The sequence below is a fragment of the Arvicanthis niloticus genome, chromosome 1 (assembly GCF_011762505.2).
Source record: "Arvicanthis niloticus isolate mArvNil1 chromosome 1, mArvNil1.pat.X, whole genome shotgun sequence".
Lineage (NCBI taxonomy): Eukaryota > Metazoa > Chordata > Mammalia > Rodentia > Muridae > Arvicanthis > Arvicanthis niloticus.
In genome coordinates this window covers 73,507,131-73,528,726 of record NC_047658.1, presented here as the reverse complement: position 1 = coordinate 73,528,726, position 21,596 = coordinate 73,507,131, and the positions used below count along the sequence as shown (strand labels likewise).

At 39.2% G+C, this 21,596-nt stretch overlaps 1 protein-coding gene and 1 pseudogene across 2 annotated transcripts; both read left to right on the top strand.

Moving 5' to 3' along the window:
• Positions 1-17,377, top strand: LOC117723807 (tripartite motif-containing protein 30A-like). Its single transcript, XM_076939802.1, has 7 exons — positions 1-77; positions 7,357-7,863; positions 9,276-9,371; positions 9,987-10,217; positions 13,243-13,304; positions 13,392-13,495; positions 13,765-17,377. The coding sequence occupies exons 2-7, from the start codon at positions 7,441-7,443 to the stop codon at positions 13,968-13,970; spliced, it is 1,122 nt and encodes a 373-aa protein (XP_076795917.1). The 5' UTR covers positions 1-77; positions 7,357-7,440; the 3' UTR covers positions 13,971-17,377.
• LOC143434465 (tripartite motif-containing protein 30A pseudogene) lies at positions 13,995-14,624 on the top strand (annotated as a pseudogene). The gene has a single exon (XR_013104016.1). The product of XR_013104016.1 is annotated as a tripartite motif-containing protein 30A pseudogene (transcript).
• Positions 17,378-21,596: the final 4,219 nt, after the last annotated feature.

Sequence of the window (21,596 nt, the reverse complement as noted above, 5' to 3'; positions counted from 1 at the left end):
CTAGAGACAATGGTGTGAGAACAATATTATACTGCAGAGTTTGGAGGAATTTAGAAGAAAGCACTGTCTCTGCTTTGGTGAGTTCAATTTTAAACTAAAAAGAGGGGGGCAGTGGATATCTGCTGGCTTCCTGCTGAGTGTTATGGGCCCTGGAGTCAGAGGGAAGGGTGGCCTGAGAAAGACAGCTCTCAGGAGCTGGAGAGGTTCAGTTATCTCTCCAAATTCACTCACTTTTCTAATCTTTGATTTTGAGTTGCACATAAATCTTCAAGAGAGAAACTACTCTCCCCCAAAAGTAAGGCCATGGCAGAATTTGAAAACGAAAGTTTAAGATTTCTCTGAGTAACAATGGATTTACCTATGATTCTATGGACTCGTTTTCTATGCTTCTGTCTCTGTGATTAGAAGGTCTGACTTTCCTGCAGCTGCCTATCCATTTACTTATACTGTGAAACAGCCTGAAGTCTGAATAAGATTTCTAACATTGCTTAAATGTTATTACTCTTACTTGCTCTTTCTACTGGGCAATGTCTGCCATACCTAACTCAAGATCAGCCCAGACTACTAATTCCAGCTCAAAGAAAGCTGAAGCAAGAAGATCCAAAGTCCAAGGCCTGTCAGAGGACCTAAAATACTATCTCTAAAGAAAAGTAGCCAAAGGGTACAGCCTACTGCAGTGCATGTAGTGGGGGTAGAGGTGGGACTTTCAAGTTCTCACTAGGCCCAGAATTCATTTCCCAGAAAAGCACATTAGAGGAGCAGAGAGAGAGAGAGAGAGAGAGAGAGAGAGAGAGAGAGAGAGAGAGAGAACACTGGAGGAGCACAGATTCTAGAATTGTCAGATTTCTATTTCTTTGGGACATGATGTCCCTATGGAGCATGGAATTGTCCTGTGCCTGCCTCCACAGCATGGCTGCTGGAATTATAGGTAAACATTACTGCCCTCAGGGCTTTTCAAGAAATTAGCTCCTGATTGAGTTTAATGATATGAAATTCTAAAAGATGTCTGTTAATAGAAAGATCTAGAGAAATATGAGGGGAAAAAAAAAAAGGACCTGGAGCAATGATTTCAGGCTTCACACAAGCTAATATAAGACACTAGATGACACAGTCAGGCCTTCCTGTGTCCAGGTTGGCTTTGAAGATTGTCACCAGCCCATCCTCTTTCCCTTTGCTCTCTCCAGCTCTGAGTCAGTTGTGGACACCTGTCTTTTGAACTTAGGAACTACTTCTGTTTACCACTGTGTATAATGAGATATTAAAGTACACATATCAGGGTTGTCAATTTTTAACTTTGAAAATGTCTATGCAGTACACATTAAGCTGCTCCAGATAATACTACTCACTATATGAAACCTACAACAATCTATTTGCCAGAACTATTTGAAAAAAAGATCATTTCTCATATGAAATCAGCACCTTGAAATTTCATCATCCGGAAAGAAACATTTTTACTTTTTCCAGAGTTCCAATCAACTGGGAAATGACCAAGACTACTTAAATTATAATGAAGTGAATTCCTTAATTAGTGCTGGTAGCTCAACAGTCTTAAAGCCAAATCAAAGGCTTGTCACACAAAGAGGCTGGAGGAAGTGTATTTAAAGGTGAACTGCATAAATGTCTCATCTCATTTATGTGGGATGTGTAGCTGACAAACTGCTTGTACTCCCCCCACACGAGAGGAGCCATTTCACTTCCTGTTACACAGCAATGAATGGGCTCACAAAACCAGAACAAGGACTTAATTATCTCATAGTAGTTCTATAGTTCTGGGGAGGGGAGCAAAGAGTTAGAGTTGCCAGTAGCATTGAGAATGGTTGCCTAGCAGAAAATGGAGTTTTCCTTAGCCATCACATGGCCCAATCATTAAAGAAACAAGTTTTGTCTGTAGACTGTTGTTTTAAATGAACAAAACTACTTATTTACCTTAATGTCTCTTGAAAAAAAGATTAATTTTGTTGAAATTGAGGAACATTTGAGTAATTATATGGAAGCCTAGTGCAATGGATTGTTCCTAAAACATATGGAGGTGATGCTGATGAGATCTATTAATGGTGGGAGATATGGAATCTTGGCTGGCAATCTCTTGTCTCCAAACAAGGTTCCAATAGTAGGACTGAGTTGCATCCAATTGAGTTGTTGGCCAAGAGAGGGTGCATGGAATTCCCCCCAAGCAACCCAAACTGTTGCTAAGACAATAGATTCCTCTCTGCAAAGTGTTAGAAGGACTTTTCTCCCAAGGACAACACCCACAAAATTAATTGAACATGAAGGTTAGAGCTAGTGACTACATGGAACCTTCGCTCATAAGTTCTAGTCTCTTTGGTGCAGGAAGGTACTCTGTTAGATACCAAGAGAGAAACATGAAAACAGGTCCAGCCTCAAAACCTTTTCCTACAATATGTCTGGACTGCAAAATATGTTAGGGTAATGGTGGCATAGACCTTGTGGGAGTAGCTAACCATGTCTGATCTGACTTAAAGTTCACTCCATGAGGGGAAGCTCATGCCTGATACTGCTTGGGTAATGAAAAAATGGAGAGTAGATAGCCTGGAGATGTAGTTGAACAAATTTAAACTTATCCACATCTTGCTTACTAATGAATGAGACTCAGAGGATGGTTATTGTATTTAGCTTTGACAATTACTGGGGGATAACCCCTAGTCTACTTTTCTAACTCCTGGCCTGGCTAGTTCCCCAAAGGTGTACTACAAATACTTGCTGTTTCTCCTGACCATATGTTCATGGTCCATCTTTTCTCATGGCAGCTTCCTCCTCTCTCCATGTACTTTCTTCTCTCTCCTACATCTGTATCCCTCAACCAGGTAACTCAAAACCTGCCTACCTATAATTCCTCCAGTAACTGGTTGCAGCCATGTTTATTTAACCAATAGTTTTTAAATTATGGAATAAAGTTTACACAACAAAAGCTGGTAAATGTGAGAATTCATTGGTAGGCAACTAGACTTTCAGATACAGAATTTAGCATTAAAATATATACCAACAGACCAAACCTGAAATTTTTCCTTTTTTTGTCTAATTAAAAAGCCTTTTTATTTTATAATAATAAACAACTTAAGTAATTCTTAGCTAAGATTTACATTCAAAAGGTCCATTCTGTTTATATTTGGTAACTCGGGATAAAGTTCTGAGTTCTGTTTCTAAATTAATTTCTATCCTAACTTGCATTATCAATCTAAAAACATCTTCTCAGACCTAGAATGTCTTCTTACATTCAAAACAACTTAAACTTATTATTGTAAGATTATAACTATCAGGTCTTGAGACTTAAGAAGGAAAAAAATATTATCTAAATATGCAGAAGGTGCAAACAACCACTTCTAAAATTATAGAAAGGACAGACAGTTGGATGCCTAGACAGCTATACCATATTCTAAAACATTAGAGTATCATCTTCAGTCTTCTGGCCTAGAATGTCTGACAGATCTTTTGTGAATAATGAATTATGAAAGACTGCTTTACCCCTGTCTTGGCAGAGCTTAGTAGTCAATGTCTCTGAACCCATTTGTCCTTTCTAGACAGCATTCTGTCTAAAGATAAACTTTGGGCATTTTCTTTGCCTGGCGACTATCTTGACACAAATGAAGCAATCTCCAAATCCAAGTCAAATGGAGTGCTTCCAGGACCTGACATGTCTTGATGTCAAAAAAATTAAAAAGCTTTACATTAATAATAAAAAAAGATGTGTCCATGCTATATTCTGTAAGTCTGTGAGGTTTTTGAAGACCAACTATCTATTCATAACATATCTGCCAATATTGCCTGTTATTTATTATCTGTTTAACCCAGGATGTATAGTTCTGTAATAATCCAGACTAGGATCTGGAATGACTATGAAATTGATTGTCTCACCACTAACTTGCATTTCTCAATCATTCCTAACAGTTTGAGATGACAGTTACTGAAAGGACGGGACTCAACCTTGTATTTTTAAATGAGTTGCAGAAACACAATACCTATACAAGAGTTCAGATATACATACACTGTACTGTAACAAAAAACTTTACTTCCTGTAGATAAAGGAGTTTGGTTATACATAGAAAAAGTATGAAATGTCTGTACAATGTCTTTGGCTTATTGCCAAATAATAGAAAAAAAATTTTTTGCACCTTTGCTGTTAACATGCTGGTTTTGTTTTGTTTTTTAATAAAATTCTGAATCCTGTAGCGTATTTTCTATCAATAGCTGATTGATTTCATTATCACCTTGTGCTAGAGAGACTGGTAGACCTGTATAGTATCTGATATGTATTCAATTTAATTGATGATTTTTATTTCTGATCACTTCTTGTAGTTGAATATACAGGAAATTTGGAATCACCCTAAATAAGTTCAACAGTTTCTATACACAAAACAACTCTTTCTGCAGATTGAGAATTAGTTACTGTATTAAGAGATTCTTGAAAATCTAGTAACACCGTAAGAATTGCATATAACTCTAATATTTTAACTGATTTATAAGGACTCTCAACTACCTGATGTATAGCCTGCCCTTCACAATTTATTTGCATATGTATTAAATATAAGAGCACCAGGAATTGGTGTCCCTTTTGTTATACAGAGGAGAATACAATTAACACTGTCTACAAACTGAAATTGGTTGCCTTTTAGGTACTTGCTGTCAATTTCTCCCAAAAGAAATTACTATAAGCTCTCTGCCAATGTTTATTTTCTGCCCATAATGAGACAATCTCAGCAGTAGTGAAGGTACCACAATCTTGAGGGATTTATTCCAGCTAATTGATAAAGTCTCATTTTTTCTATTAGACTCAGTTCAAAAACATTTCTATAAATGTCTTTAATTTTTACTCTCTTTCTGTCATTTGAATATCCATTCCAAGATATAATCTTCTCTCTGCATCAGAATTCTGGTAGAAGAATGACTAGAAGGCAAGACCACTAAAATCCAAGCCCTCTGTTGATCAATGCAGTCCATATGGGCCTTTTGTAGTTTCTTTTCTATCAGAGCCAATTCGTTTCTCAGCTTTAGCTAATAATCTTCTTGGACTATGTAATTCTTTATCTCCTTGAAAGGTTTGAAATGAATTACTCAGCTCTTGACTCATTTATTCACTTTGTTTTAATGCTATTTTATGTGAATCGGTATCTTAGCTGGATATGTGTCTGTTGGCCACTTGAATGCCCTATGCCCACAGATACCAGTAGGGGTTGTTAGGTACCCTGGAATTGGAGTTACAAACAGTTGCAAATCACCTCCAGGTGCTGAGAAGGGAATCAAGGTATTTTGGGAGAGCAACCAGTGCCCTAAACTGATGATCAATCTCCCTTGATGAGCATATAGACTATTTAACAATGTTTGAACATATAAGTACAAGAATCCTTATATGAAATTGTACCGTATTAGATTTTTTTCAATATTTTTTGGTTTTGTGGGCAGATATTTCATCTTGCAATAATTATTTTTCCTAATACATTTTTTTAAATTTTAATACTTTCCTGAATATGATTCCTCATCTTTTTCTTTTACTAAAATTATTTACTCATTTATTTTTTTTCTGTGTGTGTGTGTGTATGTGTGTGTGTGTGTATGTGTGTGTGTGTGTGTATGTGTGTGTGTGTATGCCTGCATGCATGTCTCTGCACCATATGCACAATATGCCAGGAGAGGCCAGAACTGGATGTCAGATCCAGGAAAACTGAAGTTTCAGCGGCTGTGAGAGCTATGTGAGGGTTGGGAATGGAAACAAAAATCTCTGTAAGAGTAAACAATTCTCTTAGTACTTGGAGATCACTCCAGCCCTTTCTTTGTGTTTTAAATGTAACACTGTTTTGCTATAGTATCATAATATCCTTGAATTAGACATTCTCTGCCCTCAGCATCCAAAGAAACTGGTTTTAGAGGCATGAACCACCAGGCTTATCTTAATTTCCTTGTCAGGTCCTTTACCGTTTGAGACATTTCTATACTGAACATCATATCTTGCCTCCTTACTGAGCTCATTGGCTGTTCTATCATTTGTAAAATAGTTCTTATTTGCATGCCTAATATTTTCTTCAGCTTTTCAATCTACATTTCTTCCAAGTACTTGCCTTGCTGTGATGAATAGAAGTGACAAAAAAAATCCTTGTTTTCTACACAATTTTGAAGAGAAAAACAAAACAAACTTTCCATTGTCTTAAATTTTTATGAGGTTAGCAGTAGGATTCACATGTATGGATTTAAAATACAAAATTTGATGCCTATTTCTAGACAATTTTAGAAATTTTATTACTAGAAAATGATGTGTATTTTCAAATGCCTCTCATGTAATTTATGACAAGAGTTTCTTTGTGGGGATTTGGGGTAACACAAGGGATCTATGTCTAGACATAGGAGCCCTGAAACTCACTCTATATACTCCAGGCTGGCCTTGAATTCACAGAGACCCACCTGCCTAACATGCCTGGACAATCAGCCTCATCTGGTAACCATGTAATGTGGCTAGTCTATTGGTTTTTTCATGCTAAACTAATATTACATATTATTGGGGAGAACTCTGTATACTTGGAACTATAATTTTTTATGTGGTTTTGAACTCAGAATCATGCTGGCACACATACCTAGAGTTTCTCATCAATGTTTTTGGCTAATTTCTAGACCAAGATATAATCTTAACATTGACAAACACAAGGTTCACATAACCCCTAGTAGGGGGGGCATAATTCCTCACATACATTGTTCTGGCTATCAGTTTTTTTCTTGGTTACTTCTATGGATTAGAACTGGCTCATGTAAAAAAAAAGTCTCCAGAGGAATGATTTTCATACATTTTCAATGTATTAAAGACAAATGACCCTTCTGAATGAGCATCTCAATACATCTAGTACAGGGAAAAACTTAACCATGTGAACAAATACAAAAGTAGTCTTTTATTAGATGGCAATCAGAGAATTCATTGCATATATGAATCAGGAGATAGGACTATATGCACTGCAGGTAAGCACTTGCTCTTTCTAGTGAGAAACTTGTAAAGAGAGGATCAGAGTGAATAACATCACCTTGTGCTGAGAAAAGTACAGTGACCAGAGACATGAGAGGTTTGCTGCTTTTGACACTGAAAATGGTGCCTGGGAAATGAAAGAAAAGGATAGAAAAGAGGTTACATAAAGTTGTTACACTTTCTCTCTGCTCTACTGAAAGGGAATTAACAATCCTGTGGCAAATTTGTTATTTGGAATGACCAAGGAATAGAGCACCTAGTAGTATAAGAAAATGTTATTTGTTATGTCACTAAATATTCTTCTATATTTCTTCCTTTTTTTTTTTTTGTTTGTTTGTTTGTTTTTTTTTTTTTTTTTACCTAGTCATTTTGGTCCTTCCTGGATCTCTACAAAGTGTGCATTCTGCTTTCCACTTCTTACATGGTCTTTTTCAGCATCCCTATCAAGAAGGAACCTAGACAGACAAAGGATCACAGCAATGATGGCCTCATCAGCTCTGGCAATAATAAAGAAGGAGGTTACTTGTCCTCTCTGTCTGGAGCTCCTGAAGGAACCTGTGAGCACTGGTTGTGACCATAGCTTCTGCCGAGCCTGTATCACACTGAACTATGAGTCCAGCAGAGGCACAAAAATGGAGGGCAGCTGCCCTGTGTGCCAAGTTCATTACGACTTTGGGAATCTGAGGCCTAATCTACGAATGGCCAAGATAGTTGAGAGGCTCCAGGGGTTCAAGTCCATCCCGGAGGAGAAGCAGAAGGTGAATGTCTGTGCACACCATGGAGAGAAACTCCAGCTCTTCTGTAAGGAGGACACGATGGCCATCTGCTGGGTTTGTGAGAGATCTCGGGAGCACCGTGGTCACCAGACAGCTCTCATTGAAGAAGTGGACCATGAGTACAAGGTAAGGAGCAGTAGGATACATTAATCAAAGCAGAAAACAGTAATAAACAGGAAAGCTCCAGTTTGTTTCGCAGGGTATTAATCTGTTCATCATAGAATTAAAATCTGATATGTCATTCCACTCTTTTTTAACACTTTGAGTCCAAAAACATATGGTGATTTATTCCACCAAATCATAAGAGAATCTGCCTGGAATACAATTACTAGGGTAGAAAACAAATATTTTGAATTGTTTCTTTAAACTGAGTTAATATCCAAGAAAGCCAAATCAGCAGAACATCTGCTGAGTTATTCTGTGTTTATATCCTTTCAATGTTAATGTCAGATACATTCAAAGGGCCAGTCTTGTCTACAGAGTGAGTTCCAGGACAGCCAGGGCTACACAGAGAAACCCTGTCTTGAAAAACAAAACAAAACAAAACAATTCCTTCAAAGGACCTAACATGCTGTCTAGTGACTTTCAACAATGGTGTTAATAAACACGTGACACACAGCAGTGAAGAGAATGTGCATGTGGCAGCTGAAAAATCGGAGAAGAGAGAAAAGATGTCCACAATGAAAAGCACAGCAGCAAATTATGTGTTAGATGTTTTCTATGTGTTGATGTTTGTTTTTGAGCTGAAGCATTAACTCACAGAGACTTTGGAAGCATGCAAAGGGCCTGAAAGAGGCTGCACCAGATGGGGTCCTAGAGCTGGAAGAACAGCTGAACCCATGCCCACATCCTAAACCCACAAGTAATCTGTAACTGAAAGCTACTTGAAACAAAACATTAATTCTTCTCATAGGAGTCAAACTGGGAAATAAACCATTCTAAAGGAAAGTCCCAAGCCCAGCAACCTCATAGGTTCTTTGCTTATATATTTAATGTGTTAAATCTTTGATATATAAAGCACTAGTTTTTCATGAGATTTCCATGAGGTGGGAAATTGTGTATCTCTGTGTCTTTGTGCTCTTCTTGTGTTTTTTATTTAGCACTTTTTATGGTTTCTTCATTTTGTCATATTCTAATGTCTTTAGTCATTTTTATTTTTATTTTTCATATGTACTTTTTTTTACTCTGTTATTGTTCCTTACATGCCTCTTGGTTTCCTAACAAGAGAGAGAAAGGATGTGAATTTGGATGGGGGGAGAGGTTTTGGGGAAACAATACTCAGCATATATTGTGTGTGGCTAGAGAGATGGTTCCGCAGTTAAGAGTACTGGCTGCTCTCTCAGAGGTCCAAATTTCAATTCCTAGCGAACACATGGTGGCTCACAACCATCTGTTATGAGATCTGATGCCCTCTTCTGTCATGCAGGCAACCAAGAAAGTAGAGCAGTCATATACGTTAAAAAAAAAAAAAAAAAAAAAAAAAAAAAAAAAAAAAAATGTTGTTTAATGATGACTCTGCTACAATTCCTTTCTCACAGAGGGAGCTGCAGGCAGCTCTGCAGACACTGATGGAAAATGAGAAAAGATGTGATGAATGGCAGGATGACCTTCAACAGCAGAGAGCTGACTGGGAGGCAAGTGGGGATCTTTCCTAAGGGCATCAGCCTGATATCTGGGAGGGACCTGGTCAAGAAGCTCCTGGGGTATTATTATCTTCCCAGCAGTTGATGAGGCCAAGAGGCCTTGATTACTCCTCCCTACTGGTTCCCCCAGAGCTGGAGATGCAGAATCAGTGGATCACAACTGAGCTGGGCTTTGTTAGAAGCTGGCACCACAGAGAGTGTTTGGTCAGAATGGCTGCTGGGTCCTACTCCTGCAGTGCCTTCTGAAACTCAGAATTTTGGGAAAGATGCTTAGGAATGGGCCACAGTTCTATTCTTGAGATACAGCTTCCTCAGGGGTTCAGAGGTAGTATGAGGAATATACAGGCAGACCCAAGTATCTTGGGCATCCGAGTAAAAAAAGGGCCACATCCCACTTAGGCTCAGGTGGTTTTGGTAGAGGTGACCTTACATTTTGTTTTTAAATGTTGTGAACAGACATTGAAAGGAGACAAATGCTTCCCTAAGAATCCCTTCCTTTTTCTAAGCCCAAGTCACTGTGAAAGCTCCGCACCCAGAGCAGTATTTCTCTATCTCCTGGTCCCATTTAATCATCCCGAATTTCTCTCTCTTTTCTTACCCCTGAAGAACCAAATACAGAGTGATATAGACAATGTTCAGATGGGGCTTAAAGAACTGAGAGACCTCCTGGACTCCAAGGAGAATGAGGAGCTGCAGGAGCTGATGAAAGAGAGGGAAGAGGTCATGAAAAGGCTGGAAGAGTCTAAAAATAAGCTGGAGCAGCAGAGGCAGTGGGTGAGAGACCTCATCTTAGATGTAAAACATCAGTTGGAGCTCTCAACCATGGAAATGCTGCAGGTAAGACTACATGAGATCTCAGTGTCTGGGAGTCAGGGGACATGGAAGCCATTGCCCTCCCTCTCTGCTGCTGTGTTCTTCCTGGTGATGACAGGGAGCTCTTCCTGTAGTCTTTGCTGAATCAGTTTCAGAGGCAGGAGGAACTGCTGCATGCATGATTGCCAAGGGGAAATTGTATTTTATTGGTTTATCAATAACTTATCAGCACTAAAGCTAACTCTTGGAAAGAAGATCTCTTACATCATGGATATTATTACCTTGCTCTATTGCTGAGTATATGTGAAGCACATTTTCAACTGTCAAGTTAATCACTTCACCGGAATTTAAAATTAATAGAGTTTGTTTCTCCCTCTGATGATTTGAGACATTTACCCTCACTGCCTCTGATTCTAGTGGACCAGGACAATGTTGTTTGGGGTACCATCCAAGAACTCGGAAATGTTTCCTGACTCTGTCTCCCAATTACTGATAAGAAAGGAGACTTCTTTACCTATGGAGGTATAAAGTTTGTAGTATTTGATCTCTATCACATTTTTGAATAATTTATTTCAAAGTCATAGTCTGGCGATGAATATCCCTGTAGGAATGTCCCTTTCATCTGAGTTATCATCTTACAGACCTTGCTGGTTCTAGAACTTTTTCATAATCCTTTCATGGCTTCTTTTTCATTGTGTTATTTTAAATTGAAAACATTCATAATAGATATAATTATGCATCTATATCTAAAGTTAGCTAGTTTACATAACAACTCCAGCTAACACACTTCATAATTCTGAAATTTTATCTCTTGAATAATGAAGCTGATCATTTTTCTGTGCCTCCAGCCCCTGATAACCTCAATTCTAATATTTACTGTTGTGAGATGAAATATGTTTACATGACACATATTTCAATAACATCATTTTGTGGGTTTTTTTTTTTTTCTGTTTCCCACTGGGTACATAGAACAAATTTTCTGTGTTCAGAAAAGTTACCAAATGACAATGTTTTTTACTTTTAAATGCCAAATATTTTAACATATATGCTGATCATATCATTTTAACCATTTTTCTGTTGATTGGTTCTCCAATTGACCCATTATTTTATCTATTATACTAATGATTCAGAGGACATGGACATACTGAGTTCTTTATGAGAACAAACCTTTGCACCAGAATTCAGTTCTATCTAGAATAAGTAGTTCTCTCACAAAGAATGGAGATCTTTCTTACTATGGAATCTACTTTTGTTTATTTATGTTATATAAAATAAATGCATGTGGGGTAGCCTGTGATCTCAGAACTTCAAAGCCTCTAGTATACAGAAAATTTTAAAAATAGATGAGCAGCCCACAATAATGAAAAGAAAATATAGACTTTCTATCCAAGTTCAAGGTCTGCAAATGCAACTTAATCTTAGGTGGGTTCAAGGCCAGCCTGCTCTACATAGTGAGCTACAGACCAGCTCCGTTACAGAGTGAGATTCACAACTCTCAAGGTAAAAGTTGCAAGAGAATGCAGAATGTCCAGCCCTAAATAGAATATATATATATACATATTGCACCACTAATTCAAAGGCCCAGGGATCATTGCAGAAGAAAGGACAGAAAGAGTGTAAGAGCCAGATGTGATGGATGACTACAAGGAAAACACTGTCTTCTGGACACAGCTTAGCAGCAGCACATGTGAACTAAGATTGGTTTTGACACCAAACCCAAGAACTGTGCAAGCCAAATTCTAGTATGAAAGTAGACTTGCTTAGGAAGCTCAACCATACTCAAGGAGCTACTGGGAATTCTTAACTTCAGGGAGTAAGAAGGTTATAGTTCTTTAAGAATGTAACTTTACATATATCTACCAATATCCAGTAGAACCCAACCATCTAAGAATTCTCGCATATTGTTATGTTTCAAACCTAGGAAAGTGGTGAATTGCAGTACCTATTTAATATCACAAAGGACTCGGCCAGTCAAGTCTTGATATCTGTCCTCAATAAGCCAATATAAAGAAGCCTAGTTAATATTGGAAAGCACAGGAAGATTTACTAAAGGGGGCCAAATTTTGAAAAGAAGGAAGAGATTTAAAAAAAATCTGTGCATCTTCAGGTTCAATATGTGAGATCAAAGTTTAAATAGAGACCCAGGAATATGTACAGATGTGTAGTCCAAGTCAAGGCATGCTCCTGTCCATCATTCTCCCATCATGCTCTAGGCCATAGTGTCACACTTTAAGGTGGTCAGACAAGTAATTATTTGTTTGAAATCTTTTGAGGAGAACACCTCTTCCTCTGAATAGAGCTGTTTTTCTTCTCTGAATATGAGATCCTGGAGAAATTCCAATTTCTTGAGAGTCTTTGTTTCAATAGTTTGATAGTAAAATTGAGAGACACACATATCTCTTTAGATCAACTTCTTTCCTGCCAGGCCAGTTGCAGAGAGGAAAGAAAAACAGAAGGGTAGAATGAGGAGGGTAGGGTTTGGAGAGATCTGATTAGTTGGTTTTAAGTATTGAATGTGTTAAACTTCTTGTCTTTTTGGTTTCCTCATTAATAATATATCAAATAATGTTTAAATGAGTAAAATAATTTGGAATTTAGCTTCTCATACATGTGATTTGCCTGTAAGGGACTGGATAGCTAATATGTAGCATGAAAAGAGGCATGAGTTTATGTGTTTAACAGGATGTACATCAAAACCTGTATAAGTTCTCTAACTATTGTTTCTTCATCTTTAGTCTCCAACGCCTGGTAGTATAAGACAGAAAGAGCCTGGTCTACAAAGTGAGTTCCAGGACAGCCAAGGCTATACAGAGAAACACTGTCTTGAAAAACAAAAACAAACAAACAAACAAAAAGACAGAAAGAATGTATTAATTTACATATAAGACAAATCACGTGTCATACACTGTATTTATAATATGTCTTGGGGAACTATGGGTGACTGATTTGATTTTCTTCTGATTTGGGCTCTGAGGCCAGTAAGAATGTGACCATGATTTGCAAGAATATGAAGAACATGCTATTAACTGTGACTTCTCCCTCTCCCTAGGATGTGAATTCTGTTGTAAGAAGGTATATCAAGGCAATAGGAAACGATAGCCCTATTGTGTGGTAAGAATTATTTGACAGAGTGATAGCAAATCATTAGTGGTCAAAGTCAAAACGTTTGAGATATGAAGGTTAATTCCTTATCCCTAGGAATCAAATCTTGAAACTGAAACAGCCACAAACTATCCCGAAAAAAAGAAGAAAAACATTCCATGTGTTTCAGGATCTGAAAGGCATGCTGGAAACGTGTCAAGGTAAGGACAACTAAATTGTGTGATTCATTGTGCAATTCTAGGTGTGGTTGAGGTGCATATGAATGACAGAAAGGATTCTTAATGTGGGTAGAGGGACTCAGGAAAGCAGATAGTGTGTCCCTGTGATGTCATTGTGTATGATGGGAAATCATTACTCATTCCATCCTATATCCCAATTTCCAAACCTTCCACTCATCTGGAGAAGTGATGGACTTTAATGGTTTGATTCCCTCACTTGTATTTACTGCTGTAAACTTTCATCATTTCAGGGTTCATGGATGGTCGGCGATACTGGGGTAAGGCAAAACCACAACACCATAAGCCCCTCTCCTCTCAATGTCTTCCAGAGTTTATTTCTCTGTTAAGTCTCAAGTTTCATGTTGCTTCTCTCACTATGCACAGCACTCTGCCTCTCCTTGACTTTAAATCCTTCTCCACATTTCCACTTGGCTTCTGTTCCTTAAGTTACAAATAAGCAGTACCCTTTATTTCATCTGACTCAAAACTTCATGTGTCTCATTTTTCTGCAGTTCATGTGACTCTACATGCAAACAACCATGCAGTCATTGCTATTAACAAAGAAACAAGACAAATACAACATACAAGTTACTATAAAAGGAATTTGAAAATTTCTGAAGCCTATAACTTGGGTGTCCTGGGATATCCAGCTATCCACTCAGGAAAACATTACTGGGAAGTAGACGTGTCCAGAAAAAATTCCTGGCTCCTGGGATTAAATGATGGACTGTGTGCTCAATCCCGACTTCATTCTATAAATGAAATGGGCTTCAAAGTCAAATATAATTCTAGTGTTAAACAACATGGAAATTATCAGCCTAAATATGGCTACTGGGTTATAGGGATGAAGAATAGGTCTGTATACAATGCCTCTGATGAGTGTTCTGTTACCCACAATTCCAGTGTCTTGGCCCTCTCTCTGCCTGGTCCTCCCAGTCGTGTTGGAGTTTTCCTGGACCGAGAAGCTTGCACTCTCTCATTTTATGATGTTTCTAACTTTGGAGCTCTCATCTATAGGTTCTATGACCCTTTCTTCCCTCATACAGTCTATCCATATTTTAATCCTATGGAATGTTCAGAGCCAATGACAGTATGCGGGCCACCCTCTTGAATCTCTGTAGGAACGCAGTCAAAAGAATGACCCATGGCAAACAATGCCTTGGGACCTGTGAGAAAGACCACAGAAAATAAGTCAGAGGGCCTATTGCCTCAAGGGCATTTTGTTCCTTAGATTATTCTTGGACATGATTTTGTGCCTCCTGGAACAAACATTTGCCTTCAACTTATAAGGCATGTTTACTCTTGTTGGATGTCAGAACATAGCTATAGAATCCATTCCTGAGAAAGGATACACTGAGTGCTGGCCTCAGTGTACACTGATTCTAGACATGGCCTTGTGCCTTGCTTTTCTGCTTTCCCAGATATAATATAGAGTATAGTGCAGACCTTCATGTTTAAATTCGTCTGTCCTGAGAAAGTTGTGGGAAAGGGTTGCTCTGTTAATATTTGGTATGTGCTTACTGGAAATTATTTGCATGTTATTATGATTATTTTTTTCTGAACTCAAACAACCTTCCTTAAATTGTTGCTTTCTTCTTTACATTCATGTCTAAAAACACAGTGAAAATGAAGTGAAGTTGTCTGCAGCATTAGAGTGTAGTCCACCCCCTCTCATTAATTAAGATCTTCAAATCCCAGTTCTTGCAGAGAGATCTGCCAAGGTGGACAAAGTTCTACACACCTTCCCTTTGTGGTACTAGGGATAGACTCCAAGGCCTCATGCATTCTGAGAAGGTGGTCCACCATAGAGCTTCAGCTCTGTCAAGTCTCTACAATCCTATTCTTTCTGTCACTGACAAAAGATGAAAGAAAGTTCTACTCCAGCTTGTCCAGCAGTTTAGAAAATTATATATAGGAGTCTCTTGCTAAGGAACGGGTCCGCAGCAGAATGTCAGTTTAACCACAATGCTTGTGTTTAATTAAAGAGTTAAGAAGGAAACCTCTCAAATGATATCCATTAAGACCATGTGTTTAGAGTATCCAGGTTCTAATCCTGACTCTCCACAGAGCAGTGCAACCCTGAATAACATCCTCTCAAGCCTGTGTTTGCTTGGGTTTACTGTTTTAATTTGTCTCATTTTGGTTTTTGTGTTACAACTTTGGTGTAAACAGTGTACCTATTTTGTACCTCATTGTAGAAAAATAAATTTGGGATCTTTAGAAGGCGCCAAGGGTAGAAGCCCTTTCCTCCAAGACTGGTGTACTGAGTTCATTTACTCAGTCCTAGAAGTTGGCAGCCAACTCCAATGGAGAATCCTCACCCTCCACACACAAGCTGCAGGACCCATAGTCTGAAACACCTACAAAAATAAAAAATGAATTGTGTGATTTTCAGTAAGTGAAGAAGTACAATGTGCATAATGCATCCACTGCTCACTCAGCAGTTGGTGGTTGTGCTAATTACTGTGGAGACGTGCTGTACTCGTGTTGCATGCAGCAGTGGGCAGCAGGGTAAAGTAAGATTTGGCCCTTCTCATGTGTTGCTGTTAGATTCTGGGAACTGTCATCAAGGCTACTCTAACATGTTATAAATATCTAGTAATATTTGAGGGTTTTATTCTTATTTTCTGAGAGGGTATTTTGTTCAGCTACATTTGCTAACAAGTAAGTTAAATTCAATGATTTTCCATTTTTTTAAATTAAGTACTTTATGTATTTATATTCCAAATGTTGCTTCCCCTCCTGGTTCCACATCCCAGAATGCTTCACACTGTGCCCCTTCTCCTTGCCTTCTGAGGGGGTGCTGCCCAACACTCTCACCTACCCCCATTCCACCAACCCCCACATCCAGTTTAGCCCTTCCCTGGAGCATCAAGTCTCTACAGGATTAGGCACATTCACTTCTACTAAGGCTAGACAAGGCAATCCTCTGCTACATATGTGCCAGGGCCATGGACAAGCACCTGTATGCTCTTTGGTTGGTGGCTTAGTCTCTGGGAAATCTCAGGTGTCTGGGTTAGTTGACACTGTTGGTCTTCCTATGGGTTTGCCATCCCCTTCAGCTCCTTCAATCCTTCCCCTAACTCTTCCATAGAGGTCCTCAACAGGAATGGTTGGCTGTAAGGGTCTGCATGTGTCTCAGTGGGCTGCTGGTAGAATCTCTCAGAGGACAGCGATCCTAGGCTCCTGTCTGCAAGCACAACATAGCATCAGTAGTAATGTTATGGTTTATTACCCACCCATGAGATGGATCCCAAGTTGGGCCAGTCAGTGGATGGCCCTTTTTTTATGCTTCATTGTTGTCTCTGCATTTCTTTTAGACAGGAGCAATTCTGGGTCAAAATTTTCGAATTTTTGCCCCCCTGGGGATTCAGTCTACCTACTAGAAGTGGTTTCTTCAGGTTTCATCTCCCCAGTGTTAAGCATTTTCAAAATTTCCTTCCTTAGCCATAATATCACACCCATAGAGTCCTAGATGCCTTTCACATTCTAGGTTTTTGGAGCTTTCTAGAGGTTTCCCCCCCAGCCTCCACCCACATCGGCTGCATATTTCTATTCATTCTCCTGGCCCTCTGGGCTTCTCTGCTGTTTCTTCCATACCTGATCCTGCACCCCTTTTCCCTCCCCCTCCCCTCTCCCATCCAGGTTCCTCCCTCCCACTGCCTTCTATGATTATTTTGTTCCCCCTTCAAAGTGAGATTGAAGCATACCAATAACTTCAGCCTCGGTTGGGTTGTGAAATGTAAACAATAAAATGTCTTGGAACTTATATTGTTTCTACCATGTAAGTGGTATCTGATATGGTATTTGTTAAGTTTTGTCTCCCTTTTGATGTGGCCATAATAAAGTATCATTCAAATCTGCCATGGTGGTTGTGATACAATCCCAGCACTCATGGAGCAGAGATAGGAAGATTTCTGTGCATCTGAGACCAGCTCAGTTACAGACACTTTTTTTTTTGTTTTTTGTTTTTTGTTTTTTGTTTTTTGTTTTGTTTTGCTTTGCTTTGCTTTTAAAGAAGAATGTGCTAAGTTTGAAAGAAGTTTGTGGTTCAAGAGGACATAGTAAGAGATTACTGAGGAAAAGGAGTTTATTTAAAGACTCATATTGACATAAACAGACAGACAGGGAGAAGACATAGCATGTATTGTGGTTCACAGCACCAGTGAAGATTGAATGTAGGGATCCTGGCAGGGCACCAGGGGCCCTGTGACAGAAGAGCAAGACTCTTCTGCCTTTTAGCAGGAGCCTGCAGCTAGGCTCTTTGATGTCCAGGAAAGACTCAGAGCAGCCAGGTGACACAGGACAATACACCTTCTCATTTCTAAATGGAAACTCATTTAGATTAATGTGGCTCCTACAAGGCAGCTGCTGAGGACTCAGTCCCCTTAGAGTGCCTGTCTTTGTGAGAGAAGCAAGGGGAGCACATACAGGAAAGCAAGCACAATCCAGATTCTAGCATCACATGCTGGTAAAGCATGCAGCAGCCCATTCAAAACTGTCAACATGATTTGTTTTAAGACTGAGAACACCTAATTATAATGACTACCATTGTAAATTTTAGAACTAACATGAATCCAATGGTATTTGGCATGACACTCAAGATGGCTCTTTCCCCTTAAATTCTGAACCTCCTTCCAATAATTTGAAAAGAATAAAAAGCATCAATCCACTCTTCCAAACGCCTATCTAAATCCTCTTGTATATTCAACATATTAGTAACATTTTTTGCTAAATGATTAACAAAAGTAGCTGCCTTAAATTTTTGTGTCACAGCAATTGCAGAAGCAGTGGTACTAGCAATTAATGTAATTAAAGCTGTTATACCAGCAATAATCAAACCCACTACCCTCTCACTTCTGCTTAAAGCCTGACTCATTTCTTTCAGTACTTGCGAGCTATTTTTAGTATATCAAGGTTCTGTGATACTCAGGGCACTAAAACAAAAGTTGGTTGATAGACTTCCGTAACTGATATGCTGGATTTCAAAACACAAACACAACTAGAAGGTGTACAATCAATGCAACTTACACTAAACACTGTAAAATGAAGGCACAGCATACCCAAATTTATGGGGCACAATGAAAGCAGTGCTAAGAGAAAAATTTATGGCCCTATGTGCCCTCATAAAAAAAAATTGGAGAGATCCTACACTAACAATTTAACAGCACACCTGAAAGCTCTAGAACAAAAAGAAGCAAACACACCCAAGATGAATAGATGGCAGGAAATCCTCAAACTTAGGGCTGAAATCAACCAATTAGAAACAAAGAGAACTGTAGAAAGAATGAACAAAACTAAGAGCTGGTTCTTTGAGAAAATCAACAGGATAAATAAAACCTTAACCAATCTAACTAAAGGTCACAGAGACAGCATCCAAATTAATAAAATCTGAAATGAAACTGAGAAAGTAAAAAAAATCATCAGATCCTACTATAAAAGCCTACACTCAGCAAAACTGGAAAATCTAGATGAAATGACCGAATTTCTCGACAGATACTAGGTACCAAAGTAAAATTAGGATCAGACGAAGTATCTAGACAGTCCCAAAATTCCTAAGGAAATAGAAGCAGTCATTAAATTTTCCCAATCAAAAAAAAAAAAAAAATGCCCAAGGCCAGATGGTATTAAAGCACACCTAATATCAATACTTCACAAACTATTCAACAAAATAGGAACAGAAGGAACACTGCCTAATACGTTCTATGAAACTACAATTACACTGATATCTAAAGCACAAAGACCCAACAAAGAAAAATAACTTCAGACCAATCTTGGTTATGAATGTCAATGCAAAAATTCTCAATAAAATTCTCTCAAACTGCATCCAAGAACACATCAAAACCATCATTCACCGAGATCAAGTAGACTTCATCCTAGGGATGGAGGGATGGTTCAATATACAAAAATCCATCAACGTAATCCACTATATAAACACACTCAAAGAAAAAAAATCACATGATCATTTCCGTAGACGCTGAAAAAGCCTGTGAAAAATACAATACTCCTTTATGTTAAAAGCCTTGAAAAGATCAGAAATTCAAGGCACATACCTAAACATAATCAAAGCAATATACAGTAATCCAACTTGGCTATTTAAAACAATGACTTCATGAAATTCGCAGGCAAATGGATGGAACTAGAAACTATCCTGAGTGAGGAAACCCAGACCCAAAAGGACATAAATAGTATGTACTCACTGATAATTGGATAACATATTATGTACTCACTAATATCAAGTGGATATTAGCACAAAACTCATGATACCCACAATACAACTCAAAGACCAGAAGACACTTAATAAGAAGGAAGGTCAAAGTGTGGAGGGTACAATCCTACATAAAAGGGGGACAAATGATCACAGGAGGCAGAGGGAAGGAGGGGCTGGGTGGAAGAGGGGAGGGAGGGAAGGGAGTGAAACCAGGTATGGGAAGAGACAGGAAAGAAGTCTAGAGGGCCAGGAGAATGAATAGAGATAAGTAGCAGTGGGGGTGGGAAACGGGGAGAAACACAAGAAAGTTCCAGATGCCAGTAATGCCAGAGGCTCTCAGGACCCTGTGGGGATGACATTAGCCAAAATACCCAACACTGGGGAGAATGAAGAGAATGAAGAGACCACCTCCAGTAGATAGACATGGGTCCCACTGGAGAGATGGGGCCACCCACCCATCTCAAAATTTTTAACTCAGAATTGTCCCTGTCTAAAGGAAACACGGGGACAAAAATTGGAGCAGAGACTGAAGGAAAGTCCATCCAGAGACTGCCCCACCTTGGGATCCATCCTATGCACAGACACTATTTCTGATGTTCAGATGTGCTTTCAAACAGGAGCCTGGTATGACTATCCTCTGAGAGGCTCTGCCAGCATCTGACTAGGATAGATGCAGATACTCACAGCCAACCACTTGACTGAGTCTAGGGACTCCAATGGAAAAGTTAGGGGAAGGACAAGGAGCTGAAGAGACTACAATCCCACAGGAAAAACAACAATATCAACTAACCAGACCCAACAAAGCTCCTAGGGACTAAACCACCACCCAACATGGTGAGGTCCATGGCTCCCATTACATATATAGCAGAGGACTGCCTTATCTGACTTCAGTGGGAAGGGAGATGCTTGGTGCCATGGGTGGAGGAGCACCTTTTCAGAGGCAAAGGGGAGGATGATAGTGAGGGGTGTTTGAGGAGGGGAGACCATGATGGGGACATCTGAAATGTAAATAAATAAACTAATTAATTTAAAAGAAGAATGATAATACCCAAACCCAAATGCAGAGATACATACGTAGTATGTACTCACTTATAAGCACGCATGTGTCATAAAGTACAGGATAACCATATTACAATTCACACACCCAAAGAAACTCATCAAGAAGCAAGGCCTAACAGAGGATGGAGGAATCTCACTCTGAAGGGAAAACAAAATACTCATCTGAGGTGGATGGAGGGAGGGAACAAACAGGAACAGGGTGTGAGGAGTGGATCTGGGATGGGGATGGGGATCTGGTATGGGGAGAATGGTTGTTGGAGGGGCTTACGAGGGAGAATGCCAATCAATGGGGGAGGCATCTCTGGGAGGAGCTGGACACCTAGGGTAGGGGAGGTTCTGGGGTGACCCTTGCTGAGACTCCTACTAGCTAAGGATGTGGAGACTGAAGTGGTCTCCTCCTGTAGCCAGATGGGATTTCTACTGGAGAGAGGGTGACATCAACCCAACCAAAACACATTCAACCCAAAATCTGTCCTGCATACAAGATGCACAGAGCTGAAGAGGAAGCAGAGACTGAGGGAAAAGGCAATTAGTGACTACTCTAACTTGAGCCCATCTGTAGTAGGAATATTTTAATAAATCCTGTGCCTACCCTCCATGCTGTTACAGACTATGTAATACTGATAACTCCAAACTACTACTTATTAATTTCTATGTGCCATCTTGGCTGCTTTTAACTCCAACTAGTCAGTCTTCTAGGCCATGTTCTCTTGGCACAGAGCACAGGGTGTTCTCCTTGCTTCTCTACCCCATGGCTCTTGTCTCTCTCCTGTATACTCTTCTAAGGCATGGAGGCTCTCTCTCTATCCTCTC